The 25,893-nt window shown below is 46.5% G+C and overlaps 1 protein-coding gene across 2 annotated transcripts in view; it reads left to right on the forward strand.

Moving 5' to 3' along the window:
• Positions 1 to 25,893, forward strand: part of FRMD5 (FERM domain containing 5) — a 273,565-nt gene that overhangs the window by 233,457 nt on the left and 14,215 nt on the right. For both annotated transcript variants that reach the window (XM_004687853.2, XM_012728768.1), the window contains exons 2-8: positions 691 to 795; positions 6,133 to 6,175; positions 6,401 to 6,479; positions 12,472 to 12,569; positions 14,562 to 14,685; positions 17,616 to 17,703; positions 24,983 to 25,071. In XM_004687853.2, coding sequence (XP_004687910.1) covers positions 691 to 795; positions 6,133 to 6,175; positions 6,401 to 6,479; positions 12,472 to 12,569; positions 14,562 to 14,685; positions 17,616 to 17,703; positions 24,983 to 25,071 — 626 coding nt within the window. The remainder of the gene's footprint in view (positions 1 to 690; positions 796 to 6,132; positions 6,176 to 6,400; positions 6,480 to 12,471; positions 12,570 to 14,561; positions 14,686 to 17,615; positions 17,704 to 24,982; positions 25,072 to 25,893) is intronic.

The following is a 25,893-nucleotide window of genomic DNA, read 5'->3' on the forward strand; positions in this document are numbered from 1 at the left end:
AAAAAAAAAAAAAGCCTAGACACTTGAGAACTATGGCTGGCTGGAACCATAGATACAAATATACATACATATAAGATTTACATTTTGGTTATATAAATGACCAAATACATATATTTCTCAGACACTAACTCTTCCTAATATATCCTTTTATATGGTAGAATATCTTACTGCACACATGCTTTACTGTCATTAAAAAGACGTCATGTCTAAATTATGCTTACCCTGTTTGTTGCATGCAGACAGGCAAAAGCAGAAGAAGCACAGAAGCCTTTAGACGTCACTGGCAGGGGTCCAGCTGAGAAGTGGTGGCATGACCTGTGGGGTTAGTAATGGAGATGGAGAGAAGTGGGTGGATGCGAGACAGAGCCAGCAGGACATACTCCATGCTGACATTCCCTACCCCTGGCACTTAGGAAAGCTTTGTGCAACAGAGGTCAGAACTGGCGTTACTCAGCTTGACTCCAACTGCTCTAACATCTTTATGGCGGGAAGGGTTCTTGGGCTCCTTCCAGGAGCTGAAAGTCTCAGAATTCCAGTGACTGACTAATGCATCACAATATGAAGGACATAGTGTGGACGCGAGCCCATTGCATATCATCATGCTACAGTTAGAAGTGATTTTTAATGACTGTCAAAACAGTTGCCTGCATACGTCTTCTCATTTCTCAATGGAATTTGCTTTCTTTGCAGAGAGATGCCAAGGGCCAGTACCTGTTTGACCTCCTTTGCCACCACCTGAACCTACTTGAGAAAGACTATTTTGGGATCCGCTTTGTGGACCCAGATAAGCAGCGGGTAAGTCAATATTCAAAATGTACATGGAGGACAGGGTCATTCAAGCCTGAAGCTCTTAGCTGCCACATATGTACAGAGTTTAGCTTTAGGAGTCAGGGACCAACCTGACGCTGCAGTTTGGTGACATCACTTCGCATCACATTATTAGATCTGGAAGGCACCTTGACAGAGCTCACTCATCCTTTTACAAATGCTGAAACAGCAGCCTGAAGTCGCTCAGTTGAAGGCAGAGCTGTGCTTGTCTCAGCCCAGGTCACTGGTTGCCCCTCTGCTGCCCCCTCGCAGCCACATTGTTCTGCTTGGCGACCACACCATCCCTGTCTGGCAGGACACAGAGCATCATGTTGAGGCAGGCCTTTCTGCTCCTCACAAGTCCGTGATTCTTGGGTACCTAAGACAGCATGGGTACTTCTGAGATTTGACATTGACACAGGTATTGACAAGGACTATGATGTTCTAGACAGACAAGTTCATTATCACCAGACCCCTGCATACCTCTCTACCTTGGTCTCCCCTGATCTGGCTCCTCCCCTCTGTGACCCAGAGAGTACTTGGCTCTCCAGACATGCCACCACCCTTCTCTCATCTCAGAGCCTTCACCTACTCAGCTCTTCCTGCCGGGAACATTTCTTCTCCCTTTCCTTGCTTCCCCATACTACACACACACTTTCTGGCTAACTCCCCCTCATCTTTGTTCTCACCTGTCGTCTCAGTTCAGACTATTTTCCAGAAAGTCTTTCTCAGCCACCACTCTGCATGAAGTGCCCTCCTCTGCTTCAGGGGCTCTATACTACCCCTGTTGTGACACCAGTTGCATCACATGGTGATGGCCTGTTTAATTACCTGTGTTCCCCACAAAACATTAAATCTGTAAAGACATAGACTTTATGTCCTTCATCACTCTATCTTATGGGGCTAGCACAGGACGTGGAATGTAGTGGATGTTCAAAAAATATTTACTAAAGGAATGATGAGGTATGTCAGTGGTTTACAGTGCCAAATTTCTTCCCTCTCCTTGTCCAGCCCGCAGACACCTGAAGTTTCTGTAACTGCTGCTCATCAGCTTTGCTGCCTGTGGGTCTACATACTCCCTGGCATCCCATCAAAGTGGGCAACTGTGAGGAAGTAGCTGCCCCTCAGTACCTCCCTTCCCTATATGCCTGTCCACCAACCATTCTAGGCTGCCCCTCCAAAAAGATTATCCCCACATACCCCAGAGAGCCCCCCTTTCCTGAGTTCACTGACTTTCTCCACAGCTGCAAGCATGAGCTTCACCTTGGCACTTAGGAGCACAGCTGCCCAGCAGGGTCGGGCCCTCACCATGACAGCAAGCGCTGGCTTGTTCCTGTGTGTTCTGAGCCACCATGTCCCAGGTCACATTTAGGGTTTGATGTCAAACTTAGGAGCTTAGGAAAGAAAAAGACTATATCCCCCACTTGCCTTCAACAAGCCCTGTTTAATTACCACCTTAGTAACATATTTCATTCCTCTTGGCTCAGCAGAATTTTGAGCATCATTAGTGTTTGGAAACTAGTTCTGGATCAGTCCTCCCCCCGATTAAGGCTCTACTCTTTCAACATCAATACTATCCTCAGCTCTGAACCCCATTATAAGACCCCCCCCCAAAAGTGCAGTGACTCACATGCTATAGGTGTCATTCACTCTGGAATGATGGACTATTTTAAAAAAGGGCTTTTTGGCTGATGCTGTTTGTTATTGGAGTGAGAAAGGGCAGGGTCTCAGCTCTTTCTCCTTGAGATGGAAGACTGCCAGCCCCAAGGTCTCGTTATCTCCCAGAAAACATCATACATGAAAAAGGCAAAAACCGAGAAACATCTAGGAACCCCATTAGTTTTCATTAATTTTTAGTCAGAATGTGCTGGAGAAGAAGAGCGCATGTGGATTTAAATTATTTATTCTATAAATTTTAATCCATAAAATTTAGGGGGAGCAAAGAGCCACAAAGGGGGGACTCCTGCCCCAACCTATAACCCCACAAAGATTAAAAGCAGAAGGAAACATAAGGAAATGGAGGAAAGGAGAAATGAACATTTATGTCATGTGGCCATGTGCCCGGCTCTGAGAGCTGCACACTTGTACTTTATAGGATCTGAAGAGAAACCATAAGCCTATGCTATTTAATCCTTACTACAAATGAGATACATAGCCATAATATGTATTCTCCAGATGAGTAAAGGAAATCTCAGATAGGTTCATTAACTTTCACAAGGTAAGTGGCAAAGTTAGCCTCCAGCCCACACCTGACTTGAGAGCCTTGGTAGTTTCTAAGGTTCACTGCTGCATTCCTACCTGGTCAACTCTAAAGTTAACTAAGGGGTTATTGTGGGGTTAAGAACAGGGAGGCTTGAGAGGATATGTGAGAGTTGAGCAAGACGGATCTACAGAGGATTGTCCTAAATCTACTGATTCATAGTAGAGGAGTAAGGTTTGGAGGCTCCTCAGTCCTTGACTATGGCCATGAAGGATTTCAAAGCCACATCTTTTACAGAAGCAAAAGCAAAGTTTATTTAGACACAGAAGGAACGTTCCTCCAGGGAGAGGTCCCAGGCAGACAATCCAGGGAAGAACAACTGTGAGGAAAGACAGGGGACTCCTGGCCTCAGTTGGGTATAGGAGACTGCTCACTCCATCCCTGCCTGAGGTGAGTGCACAGACTCTCACAGGACTTTCGTTTCTCAGTCCAGACAGCAGTTTCTAAGTCTCCCCCCTCCCTAGTTATAGTTTTATCAGCCCCAGCAGTAGGTTGGGGCAGGAGTCGCCCCTTTGCAGCTCTTTGCTCCCCTCAGATTTTATCAGCCTACCTGCCTGGGTTCTTCTGGGCATTTCTTGGCTCTCCCCAGACTTTATTGGCTCTGGCCAATGTTTCCTGGGGTTGTGGGTATATTTATTCTTCTTTTAGGTTTTGCCCTCCCTGCTCTGCCTAATATGCCCAGACCTTAAAACATTACCTCCTCCCTGGGATAGCGGCTGGTCTGAACCCAGCCCCACGGCCCATGTCCATCCCCACATCTCTGCTTGCTCAGTGTGTGTGTGGGGGGCAAGGCGGTGTCTTGATAGGGTCTGGGAACTATCCTGGCGTCCCTCCAAGCAAAGCTGCCTTACTCTCCGCCCCACCCCACCCCCAATCCTGGCCCAGGCCCAGGGTCTCAGCCGGCTTTCAGCCTCTTCTTTGTACCCTTTCAGTCCCACAATCTGAAAATGGTGCCATGTTGGCCATTTACACAAACACAGGAGGAAACTCCCCTCTCTGAATCACTTTCTCTTCTCCTGACCCCTCTTCCCTAACCCTGTGTTAGCAGTTTGCTAGGGATTCTGGGATCCAGATTTTGTCAGCTGCATGAGGTAATACTAGATGCACTATATTCATGGGATTCTCTCAAGATTCCTTTACTTGGCCCTTTATATTTCTTGGACAAGCTGTGACAGTTTCCTACTCCCTTTCCACCCCCTTGTAATCTCTTCCAGCCTCACTCCTTTCTGAGCTTTCACCAGTCTATAAACTAATGTCTTCTCAGTAGTTATTGCCAAGGGGAATAGCCTTTTTGTCATTCAGCTCCATCTGCCTTCTGCTAATAATGGATCTCACAGTCATCCCTCTTAGTTTTTATCTTCGTTTATTTATTTTAATGTAGCAGTTACATGTCTAGGTGTTCTCTTTACTGAGTCTCGGATCCTTGCTGTTTTCTCCTCACTGTACACAGCCCAGTGTACAGTGGACACTGGACAGGCCTCCTCAACCTCAGAGGCTCAGCCTGGAACCACAGTCGTTTCCGTACAATTTCATCACAGGTCTTTGCTTCCCTGTGAAGCCAAGCCGCGGTGGGCCGTGTAATGTGAGAAGAACCTCTTAGCCACATTGAGTGGCTATAATGAGCTGCAAGCCTCGTGGGAACTTAGATCAGAGGAAGCAAGAGAGCAGAATGTCAGCCCAGATTATCCATGTGGAGCTGATGGAAGAACTGGCTCTTAGTGGGTCCATTAGCTGCGTGACCCACGGCCCAGCCCAGAAGGTGAGAGCTGGGAATCAAGGGAGGCCAGGATGCTGTCTGCATGGCTCTGGCTGCTTTCCTGCCAGAGGAAGGGCCCTGCCAAGATGGTACACTAAGTGTAAGTAACCAGAAGAGAGGGAGGTGTGGCACCAGTGCCTTCTTCCGCTTAACAGTTGCTCACTGGACCCTGGACGAGACACGGGTGACACAGCAGGGACCAGACTTCATGCTCAGCCCTTGCACACCTTATATCTAGTAGATTGGTGTAATCGCCAAATGATCAAACCCCACATTAACAGCAGTTCTAGCTCTCTGTACATTGTCAAGGTTGCTGACTAGCATAAAAGGAGTGATTATCAGTCATGAATTTTATGAAATGAACTAGAAGATAGACATGGAAGTGTCTCATTCCATCCTTCCCCCAAACAATACCATGCAAAAATTGTTTTGCTACTATATATGCCTCTAGGAAAACCCAAGGGAAAGAGGATGCCATCCTCCGGATTGGTCGTGGTAAGTTAGCTTAGGAGAGGTGTTAAGCATCCCTGGGTCCAAAGGTGTATCAAAAGGATTGGCACTTAATCTCACTCAAAGCTTAGGATATACCTCAGGCCATCTCTGACTTTTCAGGAAGCAATATATGAAGTTCTACCTGACAATACTTCCTAGGGCTGCTATAAGTAGTCTCTGTCCCCATCCTCCTGCCAGAAAAAAAGTGGACAAGTAGTACAAATCCATGCAGCCCATTAAAATCAGTATTTGCCTTATATACCAGAGACATTTTATGGGGGTGGAGTGGGGAATGGGATCAAAAATGGTGGAGGGAGGGAAGTGAACAGGACTATGGTGATGGCGCAAGGGTGATTTGGAGATGGGAAGCCCACAGCGATTACAACTGAGATGGGAAAAAGGCATAAAATGATGAAAAAATAAACTATTATATTATTTAAAAAAAAAAAAACTTCAGTATTTGCCTAGTCAAGCCAAGTGGGGCTTTGTCCCCTTCACACAGGTATATATTCTCTTGTGCCTACTGCTATGCTGGAAACATGGCTCAGGGCTTGGCACCTGCCTTGGAAGAGGAGGCATTGCCAGGAAGCCCACAAATGGCATCTGAAACTGGAACTCTTCCCCCTTCACAGCTGGCTCCAAGGGAGGTTACTTAGTAAAGCGTATTACTCTTTCCTCTCCAAACCTACATATCACAAGCTTTTGGACTGCTTTCACCCTGGGCTGCAATCTGTCTAGTTATTGAAATTGGATGAGACTATTTATATTTGACACCACTTCTCATTAGGGTTTTCTTGTTCTGTGTGCTCTGTTTCAGCATTGGTTGGAGTTTACAAAATCTGTGGTGAAGCAATTGCGGTGTAAGTATTCTCTGAAACACTGAAGCCTCCTTTTAGAGTGAGTGGGGTGAGTCCTCCCAGTTGTTTCAAGTCTGGGTGATTTTCTGCTGTGTTCAGTATAAGTTAGCCCTAAACATGTGAGGATTTTCTTCAGATAGTCCAGAGACCTGTGCATCCTGAGGGGGAGGGAGTGCAGTCATTCTGTGGGGGGGAGCTCCCCTCACGGACACCTCTTTTTCTCTGCAGCCCAGCCTCCATTTACCATGTGTTTCCGTGTGAAGTTTTACCCTGCAGACCCTGCTGCCCTGAAAGAAGAAATAACCAGGTGAGGCTGAACACGCTTCTCTGAGCAACTAAGACCAAACCTCGTAGAGCCTCTGCTTTAGAAGCCCCTAACTCATAAACAAGGATTTTTTCCGAAACATAACCTCCTTCCGTATTTCATCCACGTTCTTTCTTTGCTCCCCCTCCCAGTAGAATTGAGATATAGTGAGCTTCTTTCCATCAAGAAATATGAAGACAAACTGGTCACTCACAAAGGGATCTGGAGTAACTAATTAATCAGAAAGCCCCTTTTCCAATCACTTACGATGTAGCCACTGTGGATGTTCTGGAGAGGTCTGTGTTGCTGCTTATTTTGGGGCCTGGAAACAGACTCTGGTGGCCCAATGTACTTGAGGGATGCCAAAGCATGACACTGAAAGACAAGCTGGAAAATACTGAAGATTTTAAATCCAAGTGGGTAAACTCCAGTGTGCTGCTGGATGAGGTCCGTGATAAACTCTTTATTGTGGGGATCATGCTCTGTGGCAGGCAGTCAGCTGCAGAGAATGAACCCTATCTTATCCAGCACCACTTGAGGATGAGAGAGAACCTCTATGACTGCAAACATTCTGCAAGAGGGTCCATGAATAGGAGCCTCAAAGCTTCCCCGGCTTTTGTATATCTGAGCCAAATTCCTTCTATAAAAGCCTGCCTCAGAGATGCAGGAACAAGAAACCTTAATTTTTATATCAGAAAGATACAATTTTAACATAAGTAAAACCTTGATCTTCCCTTATAGAGGGAAGTGAGGCAGACCTAACTGTTAAGCAGCTAATTTCTGAGCAATGCGAGACAAAGCCAGTCCAGTCACTGTCCAGGCTCTGTCAAGGGACCTGCTTCACCAATTCAGCAAACGCCAAGGACAATGACAGGAGTGTGAGCTCCTCCTTGCTCTGCATGATCTGTGCTGGAACCAGCCTCTTCTCGTTCCCTCTCACTGTCCACCTCAGCAGCTCCCCGTCCCTGGAGTGCCATCTCTGAGTGTTGTCTGGAGTGGGAGCCACAGGGCTGCAGGGCCTGATTTGGAGTCTTTGTGCTTCCCCTTCCTGAGGCATTCTGTGGAGGTCATGGAATCTTTCTCCTCATGCACATCCCTGCTGATCTTAAGAGTGGGTACCTGCCCCAGCTGCACTTAGTACCCATAATTCATTCCTGGCTCAGAGCCGCCACTCCACCTTCCTGCCAAACTAATTTAGCTGTCAATGTTTTTTCCTAGCAATATGAGTCCTAAATTTCACTGCCATCTCAGCCATTCCCATAAAGCTGGGCTGAGAGGAGGGGACGAGGTAAAGAACTGTGCTTCAATTTATCTCTTGGACTCTTTCCAGATGATAAATTTAGTTGCCAAATCCTGATTAATCTCTTTTGTCATTTTTTTAAGTAATAAATAGATTTCCTTGTCTGAGCTAGAGACAAGACAGAGAAAATGGGGATTAGGCACCAGATTTAGCTTTTAACAGGGACTGCAGGTGTATAAACTCTTTGGAAAGATCAAGTAACCGAAGGAGATTGAGTATAAATGGGGCCCTATCTTGCAAGGAAGCAATTGTCTGACACATGTTTGAGCAGGTGCTCAAAAAAAAACAGAAAGAAAAGAAAATGTTAATAGAATGAATGCATGTATGCCCGAGAGAATGGAGATTTTAGGCCATTTATTCCTTTGATGAATATCACTTGAACTTTCCTTAGGCTAAGATGGGTTGGCAAACTGTTCACATAGAAGGACAGATAGTAACTATTTTAAGCCTTGTGGGACATATGGTCTCTGCGGCAACTACTCATTTCTGCCATTGTCATGCAAAAGCAGTCATAGATGATGCACAAATGAATGAGCATGGCTGTGTACCAGTAAAATTTTACTTCATTGGAAACTGTAGTGGCAGGCTATCATTTGCCAATCCCAGACTAAAGAATCCAAAAGACCTGGGTTCAAATCCCAGGTTATTCTTTAACTAGCTATCTGACAAGGCAAACAATGTTTTTCTCATCTTTCACTTTCGTCATCTGTGAGACAGGGAGAAATATAGTAGTTATAGAGTTGTAGGGAGGAATAAAGGAGAGAAGGTGTGTTAAATAATACCATGTGTGGAGCAGCATGCGCTTAGTAAATCGTTCTCATTATTCTGTATTATCTCTTCCCACTGGAATGGGAAGCTCCAGAAGACATTGTTTTTGTTCCCCACTGTGTTCCCTGCACCTGTGGCAGTGCTGGCACACATAATAAGTGCCCGGGACTCAGTGGATGGATGAGTAGGTGAGGTAGGTACAGGATCCAGAGGCTCTCTAGAAGAATATGAAAAGTAAATGATACAAAACCTGACTTCAAGGAGCTTGCAGGAAGACATATTAAACATTATTACAGTCAGGGAAAAGGATGGTAGAAAATAGAGGAAACTGAGGCAAAAAAAAAATCTGAAAAGAGGGGGAGGGGCAAGGAATCTTCTTGAAGAACCTCTTTAGCAGTCAAGACTTTCCAGAGCTCCAGCCTTTAATTCTGGAAATATCTGGATTCATCGCCACCCTCTGATCTCAGAAAACACAATGCCAAGGAAAATACCTTGGAGACCTGTTAATCACGCTCAGGTTTTCTTTGGCCTTCCTTCAGGTGCTCTCCTACTACCTTTTGGATGATCCTGCTTTATACTTACATCGGTTGAGGCCCACACTAGCATTGAAACAAAATGGGGGTATAGTAAAGTCTCATTGAAATCAGAAAGAGATAAGTAATGTTAAAAAAATATTTCAAGTGTCCCAAGGAACAGCCTGTCTTAAATCTGGTCTCAACCTGGCGTCTTGCTTGGGTTCCCATGGAGACTTCTTTCTGATGGCAAAGAATCTCTTGACTTTTTTAGGACCCTTTCTCTCTAGCTTGATAACAAACAATTACCATGGAGAGAAGGAAAAACAGCAGGCCTGGACTCAGGAGACCTTGATACTGACACTTCACTGCACCTCTCTAGACTTCTCTTTCCTCAGCTATAAAACAAGAGAATTAGGTTCTGTAGCTCCTCTACTTATCCTCTCCCCCTTTGCTTCTCTCAACCTCTTGCCCGAACCTCCCCCTCTCAGCTATGTGACATTTCACTGTGAGAAACTGTGAAGACAAACTTGATTTGGTAGCGCCATCTTAGTTCATGATCTTTTTCCTTAGCAAACATTGAGGGCAGAGTGGGGTTCATGGTGGTGGATGAAGTGACAGGGGAGTTCTTATTAACTTAGATTGTAGTACTCACCTGCCCGTTCTGATGCAATTAGAAGGATGCTTTAAGACAGTGCTTCTTATGCTTAACTTATGTACAAATGCAGGTCTCGTTACATGGTTTTGGGGTTCTAGAGAGCTCATTAAAAATGACTGATATAGTCCAGAATAGGCCTAATATTCTCCGTTTCCAGCAAGTTCCCAGGTGCAGCTGTGGGTTACACATAGAATAGCAAAGGCTTTAGAAGGTGAAAAGGTTTGATTGCTCCTTCATTTCTGCCTGCAAGTTGCTTGAATCACCAAGCCCAAGACTCAGAGGCACCCACTGGTCTCCTACCCCACCACCCCCAGAAGATATCCTGTTCTTAGTCTTCTCTCACTTGAGGAAGTTTCACATGATCAAGTGGGCATGGAGTCCTGTTTATTCTTCAGCCTAAAAACAAGCAATGGAAGCCTCTAGTTATCTGGGGAGAGCCCGATTGCCGTAGTTATCAATGACTCTAACAAAACACCACAATATCTCACAATAACAGGCATTAATTATCTCGCAGTTTCTGTGGGTCACAAACTCAGCAGCACCTTAGATGGGTGTTTTTGGCTCAGGGTCTCCCGTGGGGTTGCAGTCAAGAGAAGGATGGGGCTATGGTCACTTGAAGACTCGACTGCAAGGTTCACTTCTCTAATGGTGCCTTCACTGTTAGCAGGAAACACCAATGCCATACTAGCTGTTGGCAAAGGCCTCATTTCCTTATCACTTTCTATAGGGCTGCTTCAGTGTCCCTGAACAGAATGAGTGCTCCAAGAGAAAGAGAGACCAGGAAGAAAATGCAGTGTCATTATGACCCAGTCTCAGATGTCAGACACCATCACTTCTGCTGTATTTTGTTAGAAGCAATTCACTAAATCTGGTTCTCACCCAAAAGGAAGGAATGAAACTCCATCAGTTGCAGTGATGAGTATAATGTGTGGACATATTTTTAAACTACCACACAAACCCTCTTGCTGAGGAGCCAGTGTAGTAGGTTATTAACTCAGGGGGTTGATAGTCTTAGTGGTGGTGTGAGTTTATGAATATAGAGACTCTGCCCCTGTAATACTTCAAAATGGAAAGTCAACGGTTCTATTCCACTGTGTCTGAGACCCAAGTCACTGGAATGACATAGAAGTCACAGTGCAGGAAGGAGAGTATAATTATTACAAGCCAACTTCAGGAGTCCAGCAGGGCTGAATATGTGGGGCTTTTTGTTTTTTTACACTATTATTTGTTCTCCTCTCAGCTGTAATCTCCCTAAAATTACCACCACCAACACACCCATGAACTGTCACCATAGCCTCTTGTATTCTTCCCTCCCCTGTTTTAATCCGCTCCCTCTTCCCACCCCGCCCAGTCACCAGGTAAATGTCTCTGATTTCTACTTTGCCTGCAAATTTTGAATTTTCCCCTGATCCCATATTTGGTTACCTTATCTCCCCCCTATAAATGAAACCATCTGATATTTTTTCTTCCCTTATGACTTGTTTCACTGAGCATAATTCCTTCCAGCTCTATCCATGTTGCTGCAAATGGCATGAATTACCTTTCTGATTGCTGAGTAGTATTCCATGGTATATATATACCACTTCTTGATCCATCCATCCAGTCATCTCTTTTTGAGCATTTAACTTGTTTCCATATCTTAGCTATTGTAAATAGTGCCAAGCAGGGCTGAATTTGAATCCTGACTCTACTACTTACCAGTTGTGTGTCCATTAGAAAAACAATTAAACCTCAGTATGTTAATTTTTTTAAGATTTATTTATTTATGCATACAGAACTGGGGTACAGGCCATAGGTGCAGGGGTGGTGAGAGGATTCACCAGAGACAGAGTGGGGAGCAGAACAGGCAGATCAACAAAGTACACTGCTGAGGGGAGCAGCAGGCTGGTCAGGAGAGGTCTGCCGCGCCATGTGGGTCACCTCCAGGGGCTCAAACTTCTCACTGAAGGAGCTGTGGCTAGCTTGCAGTGCTGTGTCCTAACCCGTTACACCACCAGTGAGGACCCCTCAGTGTATTTTTTTTAAAAAAAGATAATTACAGTGTCTGTCTCAAATTACATTTGAATTAAAGGAGAGCATGCCTGTAAGGAGATGTGATGGGCAAATAGTTAAGTGCTCACTATAGATCACTACTACCAGCTGCTGTGTTGTTGATACCCCCCTGAGTTGAGAGCTTCCTATATTTGAATAGATACTAGCCACAAGTTTCTTTACTTCCTCCACCGGAACCTCTTCAGTGCCTTATTCAAATTCTGAGAGGTCTGGTTGATCTATGTGATAATTTAAGACTGTTTCCATAAATGGACAGATTTTCTTGGCCAGCTGGGGCATAATACTTCCTGGGGCTAGTTCCTTTTCATTCCACCCACCAGCAGAGTCCAAGGTGGAGAGAGACCTCAGTGGCTCAGCTCTTAATGATACAGGTTCCTCTCTCTGCACCGACTGGACAGGGGCTGGCTCTTCTCAGTGCCCAGCACACTGGGAAGACAATGCTTTCCCAACAAATGCCATTTGTTTTGAGCTATAGAAGGAAACTGATGGCTTGTTTTGAGTTGAGCCTCAAATCAGTTCAAGACAAAGTATACGAGAGAGTCTCCAGGGCAAAATGCATTTATTCTATGGTAGGTTTTGAGTGTTGTGTTTTTTTTAATGCAGTAGAAGGGTTCTGACAAAGATTTTATAGGTTTGCATTACCTATATTTATATCTTTAAAGCAATCAGAGAAATCCTTTATAGTTCCCTCTGCTTTCGTTCTAGGTATTTAGTCTTTCTACAGATCAAAAGGGATCTCTACCATGGTCGCCTCCTCTGTAAGACATCAGATGCCGCCTTGTTAGCAGCTTATATCCTTCAAGGTAATGACTTTTGACAGGGATAAATTTGCTTTTCATGCTAATTGCTGATTACATTATTTCTGTTACCATAGATGACTACTTCTTAGATATAAACAGTATCTAACTTGAAGCCAAGTCTTAGAGGTATAAGCCTGAACTCCCTGAACCTAGAAAGCACTAACCACACAGTCTAAACTGGACTTGCTTCTTTCTGCCATCCCCTTTGAGTCATTCTGAGTCTGTCTTGGGGGCATTCCCTGGACCCTTGGTTCAGAAAGTCACTGCGACTCAAGAGTAACCTGAATCAATTTTTTTCCCCTTTCATGCAAATCTCAAAGATGTGAGGCATGTTGGAATTCCAGTATCTCTCAGACCTTTCAGTTCACAGTGCCCAAAATGGAAAATGTTTCCAAGTAATGTTTCCTAACATGCTGATAAGTTGAGTCTGTACCCAGCTGATGCCCAGACTAGCTTTTCAGAGAGTAGCAGAAAAGGAATGCACTGTTCATAGATGATGTTTTCACAGCTATTGGGGTTTCCTAAGTGCCACCGCTAGAGTTTTCTTTGTCCTTAGGCTACTATCACTGGCTTGATCATTTTGGACTATAGCAATAAATTCATGATGTTCTCCTCAAAGAATCTGAACTCTACTTGGAAATCTGTGAATTCCAGGCAGCTAGTTTGTGAAGAGAAACTGAAAAGTGCTTGCCAATAAGAAACTAAAGCTCTTCTGGCAAGAGAAGTATCACAGCTGCATTAAGAATGTGAAAGTCAGCCTATTGCAACTTTGATTCCTGAGACTTCTGTTTTAAAGATCACCTAAATGGAAAGTGTAGAAGGTGCTTCCCTGCTCCAGGGTACCAAACGATGCTCCTTCCATTTTATTCCAGCAATCACATTGAAATGTTTTCTTTTGCCTTTTTTTTCCCCCTCTCCTTTAAAGAAGTATGTGAAGTCCAGCATTCATATCTCCACTTGGAGCTTTCCAAATAAAATCATCATAAATGACTTTGTGGCTCAAGGTCACTCCAGACTCCACACTCAGGGAAACCTTTAGTCTCATGCTAAATGATAGACATTTCCAAGCAATTTGGAAGATGCAATCAGTAGATCTGTGGCATAAGCACAGTATTCAGCTGGGCAAGAAAGGCACATTCAGCCCTCCCTCAAGGCCCATCTGTACTGGTTGTGGCTCTTGCTAGGGAAGCAGAAAGGACAATGACAAAACAGCTAGAACTTCTTATCGTATTTTCTCTTAGCGTCCTGTGTTCCTGATGGACTGCCTGATACAGAGAAAGCTTGGTTCTGACCTGGGAACATGCTGTCGAGAGCACTATGGACCTCTCCCCTCCCCCCTAATTTCCCTTATCTGAGATCTCCAGCCTTAGGAACAGGCCCTCTCTGTGTGGTGGCAGAAGAGGGCTTCCCCACACCATGCCAGAGATCGAGAAGCCCTAGGACCTGGTGTTTCTGTACAGGGCACCAGGTCCTGGTCACAGTCAGTCTTCCCAGTCCACAGTTGTCTCTGAGGGCCCTGCCATCTGGTCAGCCCTCAGTCATTTATTCAAATGTATTGACTTGATTTGAACTGAGAGTTGAGGTCTGAGTTTGGATCATGGCGTATTCATTAATTTGCTGCTAAGTCCCTATGCTTTGCAGACACCCCTAACATGACAGACTACCGTCGGGCTCATGCCCACGGTCTTGTCTTTCTGACTAAGCCCCACGGGGAGCACTGCTCCAGGCCCTCTTCTCAAGGTTGGGGGGGATGAGGACTGCACTGCCGGCTTCTATTCTTTTATTGTAAATTTACTTGTGGCCTCAGAACAGTGGGTCAGCTCTCCGGTCTGACTGCTTATGCTCAATACGATCCCAGGTAAGTGTGTGCCTGAGCCATGCTCCGGACCAACATTCTTTGTAAATCTGGCACGTGCTAGATTGCTCTGTGTGTTAGTCTCTTGTTTTGCCAGTGTTGATCTCCATATCAGTTTGCCTCTGCTTTCCTTTTGCAAGCGGAGATTGGAGACTATGACCCAGGGAAACATCCTGAAGGCTACAGCTCCAAGTTCCAGTTTTTCCCTAAACATTCAGAGAAGCTGGAAAGGAAAATTGCCGAGATTCACAAGATGGAACTCAGGTACGTGCCATTCAGAGCCGTCTCCCCCATAGCCAGCACAGCCGCAGGCCCGTGGGCTCAGCTGCTATGAAGAATGTGGCAGAGGTTTAAAGGTATGAGAATTTGTAAGAAAAACAGAGGACTAGACTCTGAAAGGTATTCATTTCACTAAGATAAATGAAGAGGGAAGAAGCATGAACTGGTAGAAAAAGAAAAAGTATAAAAAGAGAGAAAGAGGATATGTGTGCTACCTTCAGGCAGCAAGATTGACGTGTTGCTCTGGGTGGGCAGCCGGGACTACACAGGTCTGGCCGGACTCAGAAATGCTGTGGTCCTCACATTAGCTTCAGCACTGCCTTACCCGGACCTACAAGCTGCGAAGGGGAAAGGAAAGGAGAAGCAGCTGGAAACTTGGAGATTTGTCCTCCTCAGGAAATGCCAAATCTCATAAAACAGCATTAATACATGTTGTTCACCCATATGAAATAGGACATTCTACAAAAATTGACTTAAAATAAGCAATAGGGTCTTGGGCTCCAGTTTGTGTAACACAATGGAGCAGCTCCCCTAAACTAATAATCCATAAAGAAAACAAGTTACGCACGATCCGTGTTAGAAAAAATATGCTATCACTTTAAATATCACAATTAAAAAATATATATTTTCAAATGGTTGTGTAGCTGCCTTTCTGGGGAAGGATAAACCCAAGGTGGGGTGAGATATTTCTAATGCTTGTATTAAACTAGCTCCGATCCTGGCCCCACTCTTTCATACACAAAAAACCCCACAAAGACCAAAACACTTCACCTTCACTCAAAGATTTTACTAGCACATACGTCCCTGCGGCATCTTTAATCTGTAAACAGACCTCCAGCATACTGTGTATGGGGCAAGGCTGCATCCCACCCTCACCTGGGCAGTGCCCCTTACCCGACTGTCTGCCCACCCTGGGGCTCCTTTCACTCTCGCTAGGGAAGTAGCGGCCCCTTGTGGTCAAAGTCTAAACAGACCTAGAAAGGTTCAGGGTTCATTTAAAGTTTATGTGCTAAGTCAGTGGGAGGCATGGCCAGGAGGATTTGAGGCACTGTCAGAGCAGTGGGGACAGTCCTGCAGAAACCTAATATGACATGGGGGTTCCCCCAGGATATGGTGCCCAGGGGGAGGGCTCTGGAGTTAGGGTCCAAGGTGAATGGAGCCCATGAGATCCACCAGCACCAACAGGGCCTAAGGAAGCAGCTTCTTGGGGCGGCCACCCCTTTGCCCACACACAGGCAGACAGCTTCTCAGTGTCCTGGTGCACTGGTAGGTGGAGAAGTCTGCACTCTGCAGAACCTGCTTACTCCAGGTCAGCCTCTTCTTCAGAATGTGAAAATATGCTTCTCCAACTCCAGCTCAAGTTCCTTGAGAGCCCAGACTGCGCTTTATTTCTTGGTGTATCTTACAGCAGGCAGCACAGAGGCTGGTGTATGATGGTGCTGTTTGATTGATATCTCGCCAGAGTGACACCAGAGTGAATCTCTCCCTGGGTTGACTTATCTTCCTTCCATCACATGAGGCAGATGAACTTAGAAATGAGCAACCTTCAGTCCTGCCCACAGTGATTGTTTTGACTTGACAAAGTGCCCACCTTCCTCCCACTGAATAAGCCCAGTCCTATATCTGAGAGAGCCTGGTGGTTATATTGTCACTGGTTCTGCATTCTGCTAAGGAAGGGAACAATGCTGAAGGCCCTTTCTTCAGATAGCCTGGTCCCAGGGTTGGTTTCTTTTTCTGTTTGTCTCCTTTTCATAGTCCTCACTCTGTGGACACACAGAGCTACTGTGGAGTCTGGGAAGCTCAGAGCTGTCTCTTACTGTGTCTTGTCATCCTTTATTCCTGTGTTTCCTTTTGGTAAAAGAATAGCGGTAGGTGGCACCAGCAAGATACACAGCCCTTTCATTGTATTTCACAGACAAGAAACCCATGGCCTATAGCCAACCTGCAAATTTGTTTTGTTTGCCTGCGTGCTATTTAAAAGTATGAAATACCACATAAAATGAGTATCTCTTGGCCGTCCCTGGTGGCACAGCGGGTTAAAGCACAGCACAAAGAAGCTTAAGCCACTTCCGCATGAGTTCGATTCCCGCTTGCCCCGGAAGTGACCACATGGCGTGGCAGACCTCTCCTGACCCGCCTGCTGCTCCCCTCAGCAGTGTACTTTGTCAACTGGCCTGTTCTGCTCCCACTCTGTCTGGTGAATCATCTCACCGCCCCTCTACCTCTGGCCTGCACCCCAGTTCTGTATGCATAAATAAATCTTTTTTAAAAATCAGTATCTCTTGACTTAGCCTTCAAAATTACTTCTAGCAATGCTGTGCTTTACATTCCACATAGCAATCTCAGAATTAAGGTGCAGCTGCCCTCAGTAGATGGGGTAACATTCACCAGTTTGCCACCTTCCCCACCACCTCTTATTGCTTTACATTTAGCCTATATCATACATTATATAGGTTACCTCAGGGTTTTTGACCCTAGATACAAATCTCTGAAGTTAGAACTAGAACAGAGCAGGGAACACACTCTCTGGAAAAACTGGGATTTTTTCCTCACCCTGGGCACTTTTTTTTTTTTTTAAGATTGATTTTTTATGCATACAGAACTGGGGTACAGGCCAGAGGTGCAGGGGCGGTGAGAAGATTCACAGAGACAGAGTGGAGAGCAGAACAGGCAGATGGACAAAGTACACTGCTGAAGGGAGCAGTGGGCGGGTCAGGAGAGGTCTGCTGCGCCATGTGGTCACCTCCTGGGCAGGGATCAACCTCATACTGAAGTGGCTTTAGCTTCTTAGTGCTGTGCTTTAATCCTCTGCGCCACCAGGAAGGCCCACCCTGAGCCCCGAGCACTTTTTAACAGAGCTTGGCTGAGAGGAACCTATGGGAAACCTTGAACTTTTTTTTTTTTTAATATTGCAGTGGTCAAACACCAGCAACATCAGAACTGAACTTTTTAAGAAAAGCACAGACATTGGAGACATATGGAGTAGACCCTCACCCGTGTAAGGTAAGACCCATGGCTGGAGACTATACTGAATTTGCCTTCTCTAGAGGGCAAAGGTATCAGGGGACCACAAATCGGTGCCCTTCAGATCTGAATGATGGACTCCTATTTTGGTGACAGATGCCAAAGAAAATGTCTCCTTTTGGAAATTCCCCTGGGTGCCATGCTGCATAATTTTATGGTGCCACATCAGTGTCTTAGTCAATCTAAATAACAAAACAGAAACCAGGGCTCTACTTTGGCAGCAGTGGGTAATTTGGTGGAAATGAAGAGAGGAGGAACATGAGAGGCCCCCTACAGGGAATGATCTGAGGCGGCTCGGCAGACTGCCCACCCTTCGCTGACCCGTAATCTAGTTTCTTATAGTGGGTTTTATTGACTCCCACAGCGTAAGTCACCTCACGCAACAAAAATGGAGTCATTTAATTCCATTACGTGCCTGTGAGGGTGAGATAGGAACCAATCGGGGAGGCTCTGCCCAGGAAAAAACCTCTGTTATTACTCACAGTAATCTTGCTTTTTGGAGATGAGTTCAGGCAGCCACCACCCCTGCAGGAAGCATGGGCTCCCCTTGTTTCTCCATGGCCATATCCCTCCACTTTACCTCCCATCCAGTAGCTGACTGGCCTTGGCCTCTGCCTCAGTTGGCCTCTGCCTCAGTTTTTCTTGGCCTCTGGCTCAGTTTTTCTACATGATTCTGTTACCAGAGAGGCCCCAATACCACCAGTAAAACAGACTTTCAGACATCTCCGAGAGAAATCGTGTCCAGTGGGAGTAGGAGAACATTGATCTTTGCTTCCTAAAAGGAGAGGGGGACACACTCAGTTACAACAAAAATTAAAATACTAGAATAAAAGCCCAGAAACCTAGAGAGTGGTGACAGTGTCATTTCCCTTGGCCCCTTGGGGAAACGATGGTGATTTGTTTTGGTGAGGATTTAGTGTAGAAACTTTGAGTTTCTGAGAACAATCTGGCACTCAAAAACCTTGGTCACCTTGCCCAGCTCACAGTTCTCGATCCTCCAGCGCAGCCTACTACCAGTTACAGCCATTTCTTGGGTGGGGGTCAGCACTTTCAGAAACAATCATGCCTGTTTAAACTTAAAAATTGACATGAGTTTTACAAAGAAATTTGCAAAACTTCCTAAATAAAGGCCTCCACATAACAGATATAGTTTAAATGCCACAACTTGCCCAGATACTATTGGCAGGGTCTTCCATAGGACTGGACATAGCTTTGGAGTCAACTCGCCTCCACTCTGTTATGGGGCCTCTACTTACTGGAGCCTTTGGTGACTGCTCCGAGCCTCTTATCTCTTTCCTTATCTGTATGAGTGTCTCCAGTAGGTATGCAATAACTGCTCCCAAAACTGCTAAGTTACTCCAAGACCTTAAAAAACAAAGCTGCCTAAGGCTTTCCCTGGTGGCGCAGTAGGTTAAAGTACAGCACTGAGAAGCTAAAGCCACTTCCGCATGAATTCAATTCCCACCTGCCCTGGAGATGACCACATGGCGTGGCAGACCTCTCCTGACCCGCCCACTGCTCCCCTCAGCAGGGTACTTTGTCAATCTGCCTGTTCTGTTCCCCACTCTGTCTCTGGTGAATCCTCTTCACTGGCCCTGCACCTCTGGAAGCTAGCAGGGCATCCAGACCAAATCCACATGTGCCTCAGACTGTGGCTCCTGGCCCAGCCCCATCTCTGACGAGTTTGTGCATTGTCAGAGAGGCTGAAGAGGCTGCAGGAAGGAACTGTCCTTTCCAGGCACTGTATGAGGTCCAGTCTACATACCTCACAGTATCCTACAGCATCAACTCCTAGACGGAAGGGGGAGGGGCAGGGCGAGATGTTGGTGGCATATGCCTCCCATGGCAGGCTCCCTGGAATCTTTTCACCTTATTTTCTCATTTAACCCTCATTTCAGCTCTGTGAGGTAGATATTGGTCTTCCTGTTTTATAGATAAGACTAAAGTTCCAGGAAGCCGAGTTTACAAGGCCCTGAGTGGTAAAGCAGAAATTTTAACTTAAGTGCCTTGCTGCTATTATGTTCTGTATGCACCAGAAGGCCCCAGGAGACGACCTGTGGGGAGAAGGTGGGTGCAGTCATCTCACTGGGCTTCCACAGTCCCCTGTCCCTGAGCCCTATACTCCACACTCACCCAGGGCCAACTCAGTGCCCTGTTCATGTCATTTTTCTCCAGCTCCTGGCTTCTTCAGCCCTCCTCAGCAAACAGTTTGGGAGCTTTTACTCTTGTCATTAAGTGGAGTCACTTTGGTGACATGCTACCAAGCACTTGCCTTAATGTTGCTACAAGGAGAGCTGAAATAAGCTGGAGCACTCAGTGTAATAAATACTGATGATTCCTATTAACAGAGAGGCAATTACTGGGCCCAGGGAATCTGGGGCATGCAGCCCTAGGGAGGACGGAAGAAGAATCGTTTTGATAATTAAATGAGAGCAGAACAACGCTTCAGCTGGGCTCTGTTCTCCTGAACTGATTAAGAAGATTCTGGTCTTCCTGTCCACACTGATGGTTTCCTTTCTGCCCTTGTGTCCTTGTCTGGCCCGGGGACCAGGAAGAGGAGATCTAGCAAACTTGAAGTTGCACAGCTGTCCTGAGTACTTTGCATCCCCCTCCTGCTGCTGTAGGACAGCGGAGCAAAGACTGGCAGCCCAGGGGTGTGTCTGTTCCCTGCTGACCCACCTTCACTGTGTTCCTTCCAAGGAACCCTGAGAAGTTGTTGCCCCAGGCCTCCTGCAGGCCCAGACTGGAGCATCCTGCCCAGTTGAGGTTTTTGGAGCAGGTAGACCTGTCACAGATACCCAGCTATTTGCCACCTTATTATTACAAGTCACAAAGGTGCCGCTTGTTGGGAGCTTACACGTTGCAGGCAGTTATACACACTAGCTCATTTACCACTGCCAAAAAAGATATTTCTGTCCTCTTTATAAGAGAACAACACTGAGACTTAGAGGGACTAACTACCGTGTCCAAAGTTACTGATAAGGACAGTCCTGGGACTCAACCCAGAGTTGTCTCAGTGCTATGCTTTCAGTTACCTCTCTTGGTCTTTCTTCTGGATAGATAGCATTTATTTAGAAACCAGTTGGGAATCATTGCCAGTGATATAGAGGGAAAGACCTACGAAACTGTTTGAATTCTCTTATAAAAAATTAATGTAAGTTTGCCAGTGGCTTTATGTCTAGTTAGTGGAGGCGAGGAGAAAATTGATCTCAGCAGAATCTGATAGATCAGCCATACAAACAAAATTAGTGTTTCATCTGCTGCCCTTATTTGAGGATCAAAGGATCATTACTTTCTTAACCCAGCCACCTAAATAAACCTCCTTCCCATCTTGACAAGTTACCTCTGACCTCAGAGAAACAGAAACTAGAGGATCCGAGATGACTGGCCCTCCTTCTCAGGTGGACCCTCTGGGTTGCGCTGTGGGGCACTGGTAGGTTGGCTGCTGAAACTAAAACTTGGCTTTAGCCTCTCAGATTCTGCTGAGCTGTCACAGGGAACACCAAGCCCTCATGGCACTTGGCCTGGAAATTGGGGCTGGTGCTACTTTGTAGCTGTCAAGACCCAAGTTTTTATTCCGCCTCTCAGATTCATTAACTGCTCAGCCCTGTGGCTTCTGATTTCAGGGGGATGGAAAGATGGACTTCAGCTTGATAACACGAAAGAGCTGAGGAGTACTTCACTACTGTCATGTTTCTTGTGCCCATTTCCTTCTTTGTCATGTACTTGTCCTTTTGCAATAGATCCCAAGAGCAGGTTCACAAGAAGACTGACATGTTAGAAGAAAGTGGGAAAATCCCAGGGAAGTTGGCAGTGTGGCTGGCTGTGTTTTCATACTGGTAGAGATGTGAGTTTTCCCCACTGTCATTCCACATCCTCACCCCTCAAGCGCCTACCAGGAAAGATTCCAGCTGTCCTCTAGCCCTGAGGACTCCAGGTGCAGGGCTTTTCAGAGCCTGCAAACACAACTGTTGCACTGGAAGCATGTGGAGAATTGCAATGCCCATATGAGTCTGGAGTGGGGATTGTACAAGCTGCTATTAGTATTTAGTGGAATGATGTGGCATCTTTTCAGGGTTTTCCCTGTTTGCTTCCTCTTTCAAATCTAGTCTAGTCCAGGAAAGGCTGTTCCCCTGTCTTCACTCAGGCTGGCTGTAAGGTGTTCAGACAGTGCCAACCAGGTATGCATCCAGCCAGCACATTACAGGGGAGGGCCTTCTCTGCCCTTGGCTCTGGCCAGCAGGAGGCTGTCACTGGATGACTCGCCCGGATCTCAAACTGTCACAGTCTCTGGCTCCTTTCTTTCCTGCCCACTTCTCTTGCACCCAAAATTCCAAATGTACCATTTAGATCTCCCTTCTCTAATGTTCCTTAAACAATGCATGACTCTCCCATACTCCTACACATTTCCCATCTAGCATATTTAAATCCATCAGCATCAGGAAAATATAATAAAACATTAGATGGTTTTTTTTAATAATTTTGTGTTCAGTTCAACCAACTCAGCTAATTAGTAACTCAGCTAATTATAACAATGTGAACACCAACACAGCCATTAGCACATATTAGGCACCTACTAAACACAACCTGAGGCGCGTGATGTCATCTATCCTGATGAGAGTCTGACACACAGATAAATGAAAGGACCTGGCCAAGGCCACATAGGCAGCGGGTAGCAGAGTCCCAACCAAGTCTGTATGCACCTCCCCGGAGTCCATGGCCACGGCCCACAGGGGCACAGGGAGCAAAGAGCAGAGGAAGGCCCTGCGCTGCCTGCCCTCTGCTTCCCTTACTTACTTCACACAGTAGTTCGAGACCCAACCCTTTGTCCCCTCTTCTCTCTGTTCCTCCTCCTAGTCCTTCTCTCAGGGTACCAAGGCCCCTCCCCCACCTCTGCCTGCCCCCTCACTTTGGCTCACATACATACTTGCTCCACTGCACAGTCTGATACTGTGCCCCTAGCCCCCATTGCTCCCCCCCACCCCACCATTGTCTTCTGCATTCACTGATAAACTTTCCTGTGTGTCTATTCTGTACCAGTACAAAGAAGGTGAGGTCCTCACCCTCGTCTCCATCTTTCTAAACCTACAGATGTAGGACATTGCTGGGTCCTCTGTCTGGAGCGACCACCCAGCAGGCAGCACCTCTCCTAGCATTCTCCCCCAGGAGCCACTTGCCCTGACCCGTCTCTGCCAACCTTGGGGTGAACACTGGAGCACCCTCAGGGGCAGTGTTGGTGTGTGGTGTTAGCACTCAGGTACTAAGGCCACCACCAAGCATGGGTTGACTTGCAGGAGGGAATCCAGCCCTCTGGCTTCACCAGATCTCTATTCAGGTTATTTTCAAACAGGCATTGATTGTCCATGGGTTGAATATGCTTGCAGTGTCCAGGTCATGACAGACCCTGAGGAAAGGACAATAATAACAACACATTAATTAGACAATAATAACAACACATTAATTAGACAATAATAACAACACATTAATTAGAAGTGTTCACAAAACATACTTTATTGCCTACTCAAACCTGTGATTATTTTTTTTTTAAGATTTATTTATGTATACAAGAACTAGGGTACAGGCCGTATATGGGGAGGTGGTGAGAAGATTCACCAGAGATAGAGTGGGGAGCAGAACAGGCAGATGATCTACTGAAATACACTGCTGAAGGGAACAGCAGTTGGGTCAGAAGAGGTCTGCTGTGCCATGTGGGTCACCTCCTCCCTGGCCAGGGATCAGACTTATGCTACAGTGGCTGTGGCCAGGCTAGCTTCTTAGGGCTGCACTTTAGCCCATTGTGCCACAAGAGAGGGTCCCTCAGACACATGATTCTAAGAGACCATGTAAAGGCACAGCTGTATTTTCCCCTGAGGCAAAGCTCACAGGGGTCTTTGGAGGCCCCACTGTTGATAAGTCCAGTCAAGCTGAAGATCTGTGCCAGGGAGGCAAACCCCTGAATCCCCTGAAGTGGGGAGCGATCAGGGGAGCCCGACAGCCAGGCCTGCCCACTGCCTCGTGCAGGAGCCTGACTCGGAACCCTGGCAGCGTCTGCAGTGTGTGACCCACGCAGCTGTCCTGCTAGTACATGGAGCCCACGTCCTGGCACTGACTTCCGGCCACCTGAATGTACTCAGACCCTGAAAGAACAGACTTGTCTGAAGCCCCTACCACAAAGGAAACTCCTCCAAGGTGTAACACATCAGCTCTCTATGCCCATCCCAGCCTAGAGCAGTCCTGGTCATCTTGTCCACGTCCACCCCAGTGAGGGAACCTCATCAGTTCTTCTCCCCTCTGCTCAGCAGAACCTCAGGCCTAAAAGCTTACAAATGAATGACGGGTGACCAGGAGACCGCTGCTGGTTCAGGCCCCAGAGGGCTGGTCACAGCTTTCCCACTTAATTCATCTAAATGGGCATTTTGGCGTTTTTTTGTTTTGTTTGTTTTGCTTTTTAGTATATTCACAGAGTTGTACAGCCATCAGTGCTATTTAGAACATTTTTATCACCTCAACAAATAAACCCTGTACCAATTAGCAGTCACTCCCCATATCCCCACCCCCCACAGGCCCTGGCACCCAGCGATCTCCTGCCTCGCTGCATTTGCCTGTTATGGACATTTCCCATAAATGAATCCATAGTATGTTCCCCTCTATAACTGACTAATTCCACTGAGATGATGCTTTTGTGTCACATCGGCCACCAGTATTTACTCCTCCTTACCACCGAATAATCACCTGCTGTTGTGTGGGACGTGCATTTTGTTTCTTCATTTGTCGGTGAATATTTGGGTTGTTCCTGCTCTTCAGCAATTATGAACTATGAGCTATGAGCATTCATGTGCAAGTTTCTATCTGGACAGGTGTTTTCAGTTCTGTAGGGCAGATACACCTTGGAGTAGAATTGCTGGGACATATGGTAACCTAAAGTTTAACAATTTGAAGAACTTCCAAACTGCTTTCCAAAGTGACTACTCTTTCACAGTCCCACAGGCCACGCATGAGGCTGGCCGTTCTCTTTGGATGTCCTCTTCCAAGCCTTCTGAAGTGACTGTCAGTATAACCCACAATCTCCAGTCAGGGCCTGTGGCCGCACAGCTGGCAAGCAGCAAGGCTGTGATTGGAACCTCAGTGTGTGATTCCCAATGTCCTGCTTCTCCCTCTGTGACCTGCTGCCCAGCACTACCTTTGCGTCACTAATGAACGGTGTTCTCACCCTTTGCCTCTATGCCTGCACCTCCTTGATGAGTTTTCTGTGTTGCAGGATGTGTCAGGAAATGCTGCCTTTCTGGCCTTCACTCCCTTTGGGTTTGTTGTTCTGCAAGGAAACAAGAGGGTCCACTTCATTAAGTGGTGAGTGTCTCATTTTCACCACTGGCGCCGTGTGCCTCACCACCTGGGGAGGGAGACGGTTCCCATGTTCTTTGTCTGTGATTGGGCACTTATGGTTCGGAGCCCTCTCCAAAGCTTTGCAGCCACAATGTGACTGATGGAGGAAGTGGTCTCTTCCTTGGGATCCTATACTTCCAAAAAGGGTGTTCCTGAGAGCCAACAGCCTCTCCAGAGAGAAAGTGTAGAGATGATTTTTGGGCAGGACAAGAGACTTGGGACTGGATCTAATGTTGAGAAATCAAAGTTTCCATGAACACTGAGTTCTTGGGACTGTCAGCTAGCTACTGGGAACCATAGGATCTCTGTGGATACCCCACCCCCTTACCCACCCTCCTAACAAGGGAGGGGCTCACAGTGAACCTGTCACAGATAGAAGTTACCCTGTTGGTCCGGCTGGACACCTTCCTCAGGCTGACCGCTGGGTGGGCACTGAGCCTGCAAGAGCACATGTGCTGCTCTGTTGCTGTGCTGTCCCTCTTAGGACTTAAGTGTCCTTTCCCACCCCACTTCCTGCCCAGCATTCCTATTGCTAGGAGACAGGCGCCCTTGTCTCAGCTGAAGCACCTCCAAACTGCTTCCTCTCTACCTATCTGTTCAGTTTTTTCTACGCAGCTCTAGGAGCTGATGCAACACCGACTGGTTTGTGGCTGGCTATTTGGCTGTGCTGGCAACCATACAAATCCTGTAAATGTTTTCTGGCCTGTCCAAACAGTTTCAGCCTCATCACAACAGTTGCATAGGCTCCTAAGACCCTGTGATTTCTGGCCTTCTTGTGCCTCATTG

The sequence above is a fragment of the Condylura cristata genome, unplaced genomic scaffold (assembly GCF_000260355.1).
Source record: "Condylura cristata isolate star-nosed mole 26May11 unplaced genomic scaffold, ConCri1.0 scaffold00023, whole genome shotgun sequence".
NCBI classification, from domain to species: Eukaryota; Metazoa; Chordata; class Mammalia; order Eulipotyphla; family Talpidae; genus Condylura; species Condylura cristata.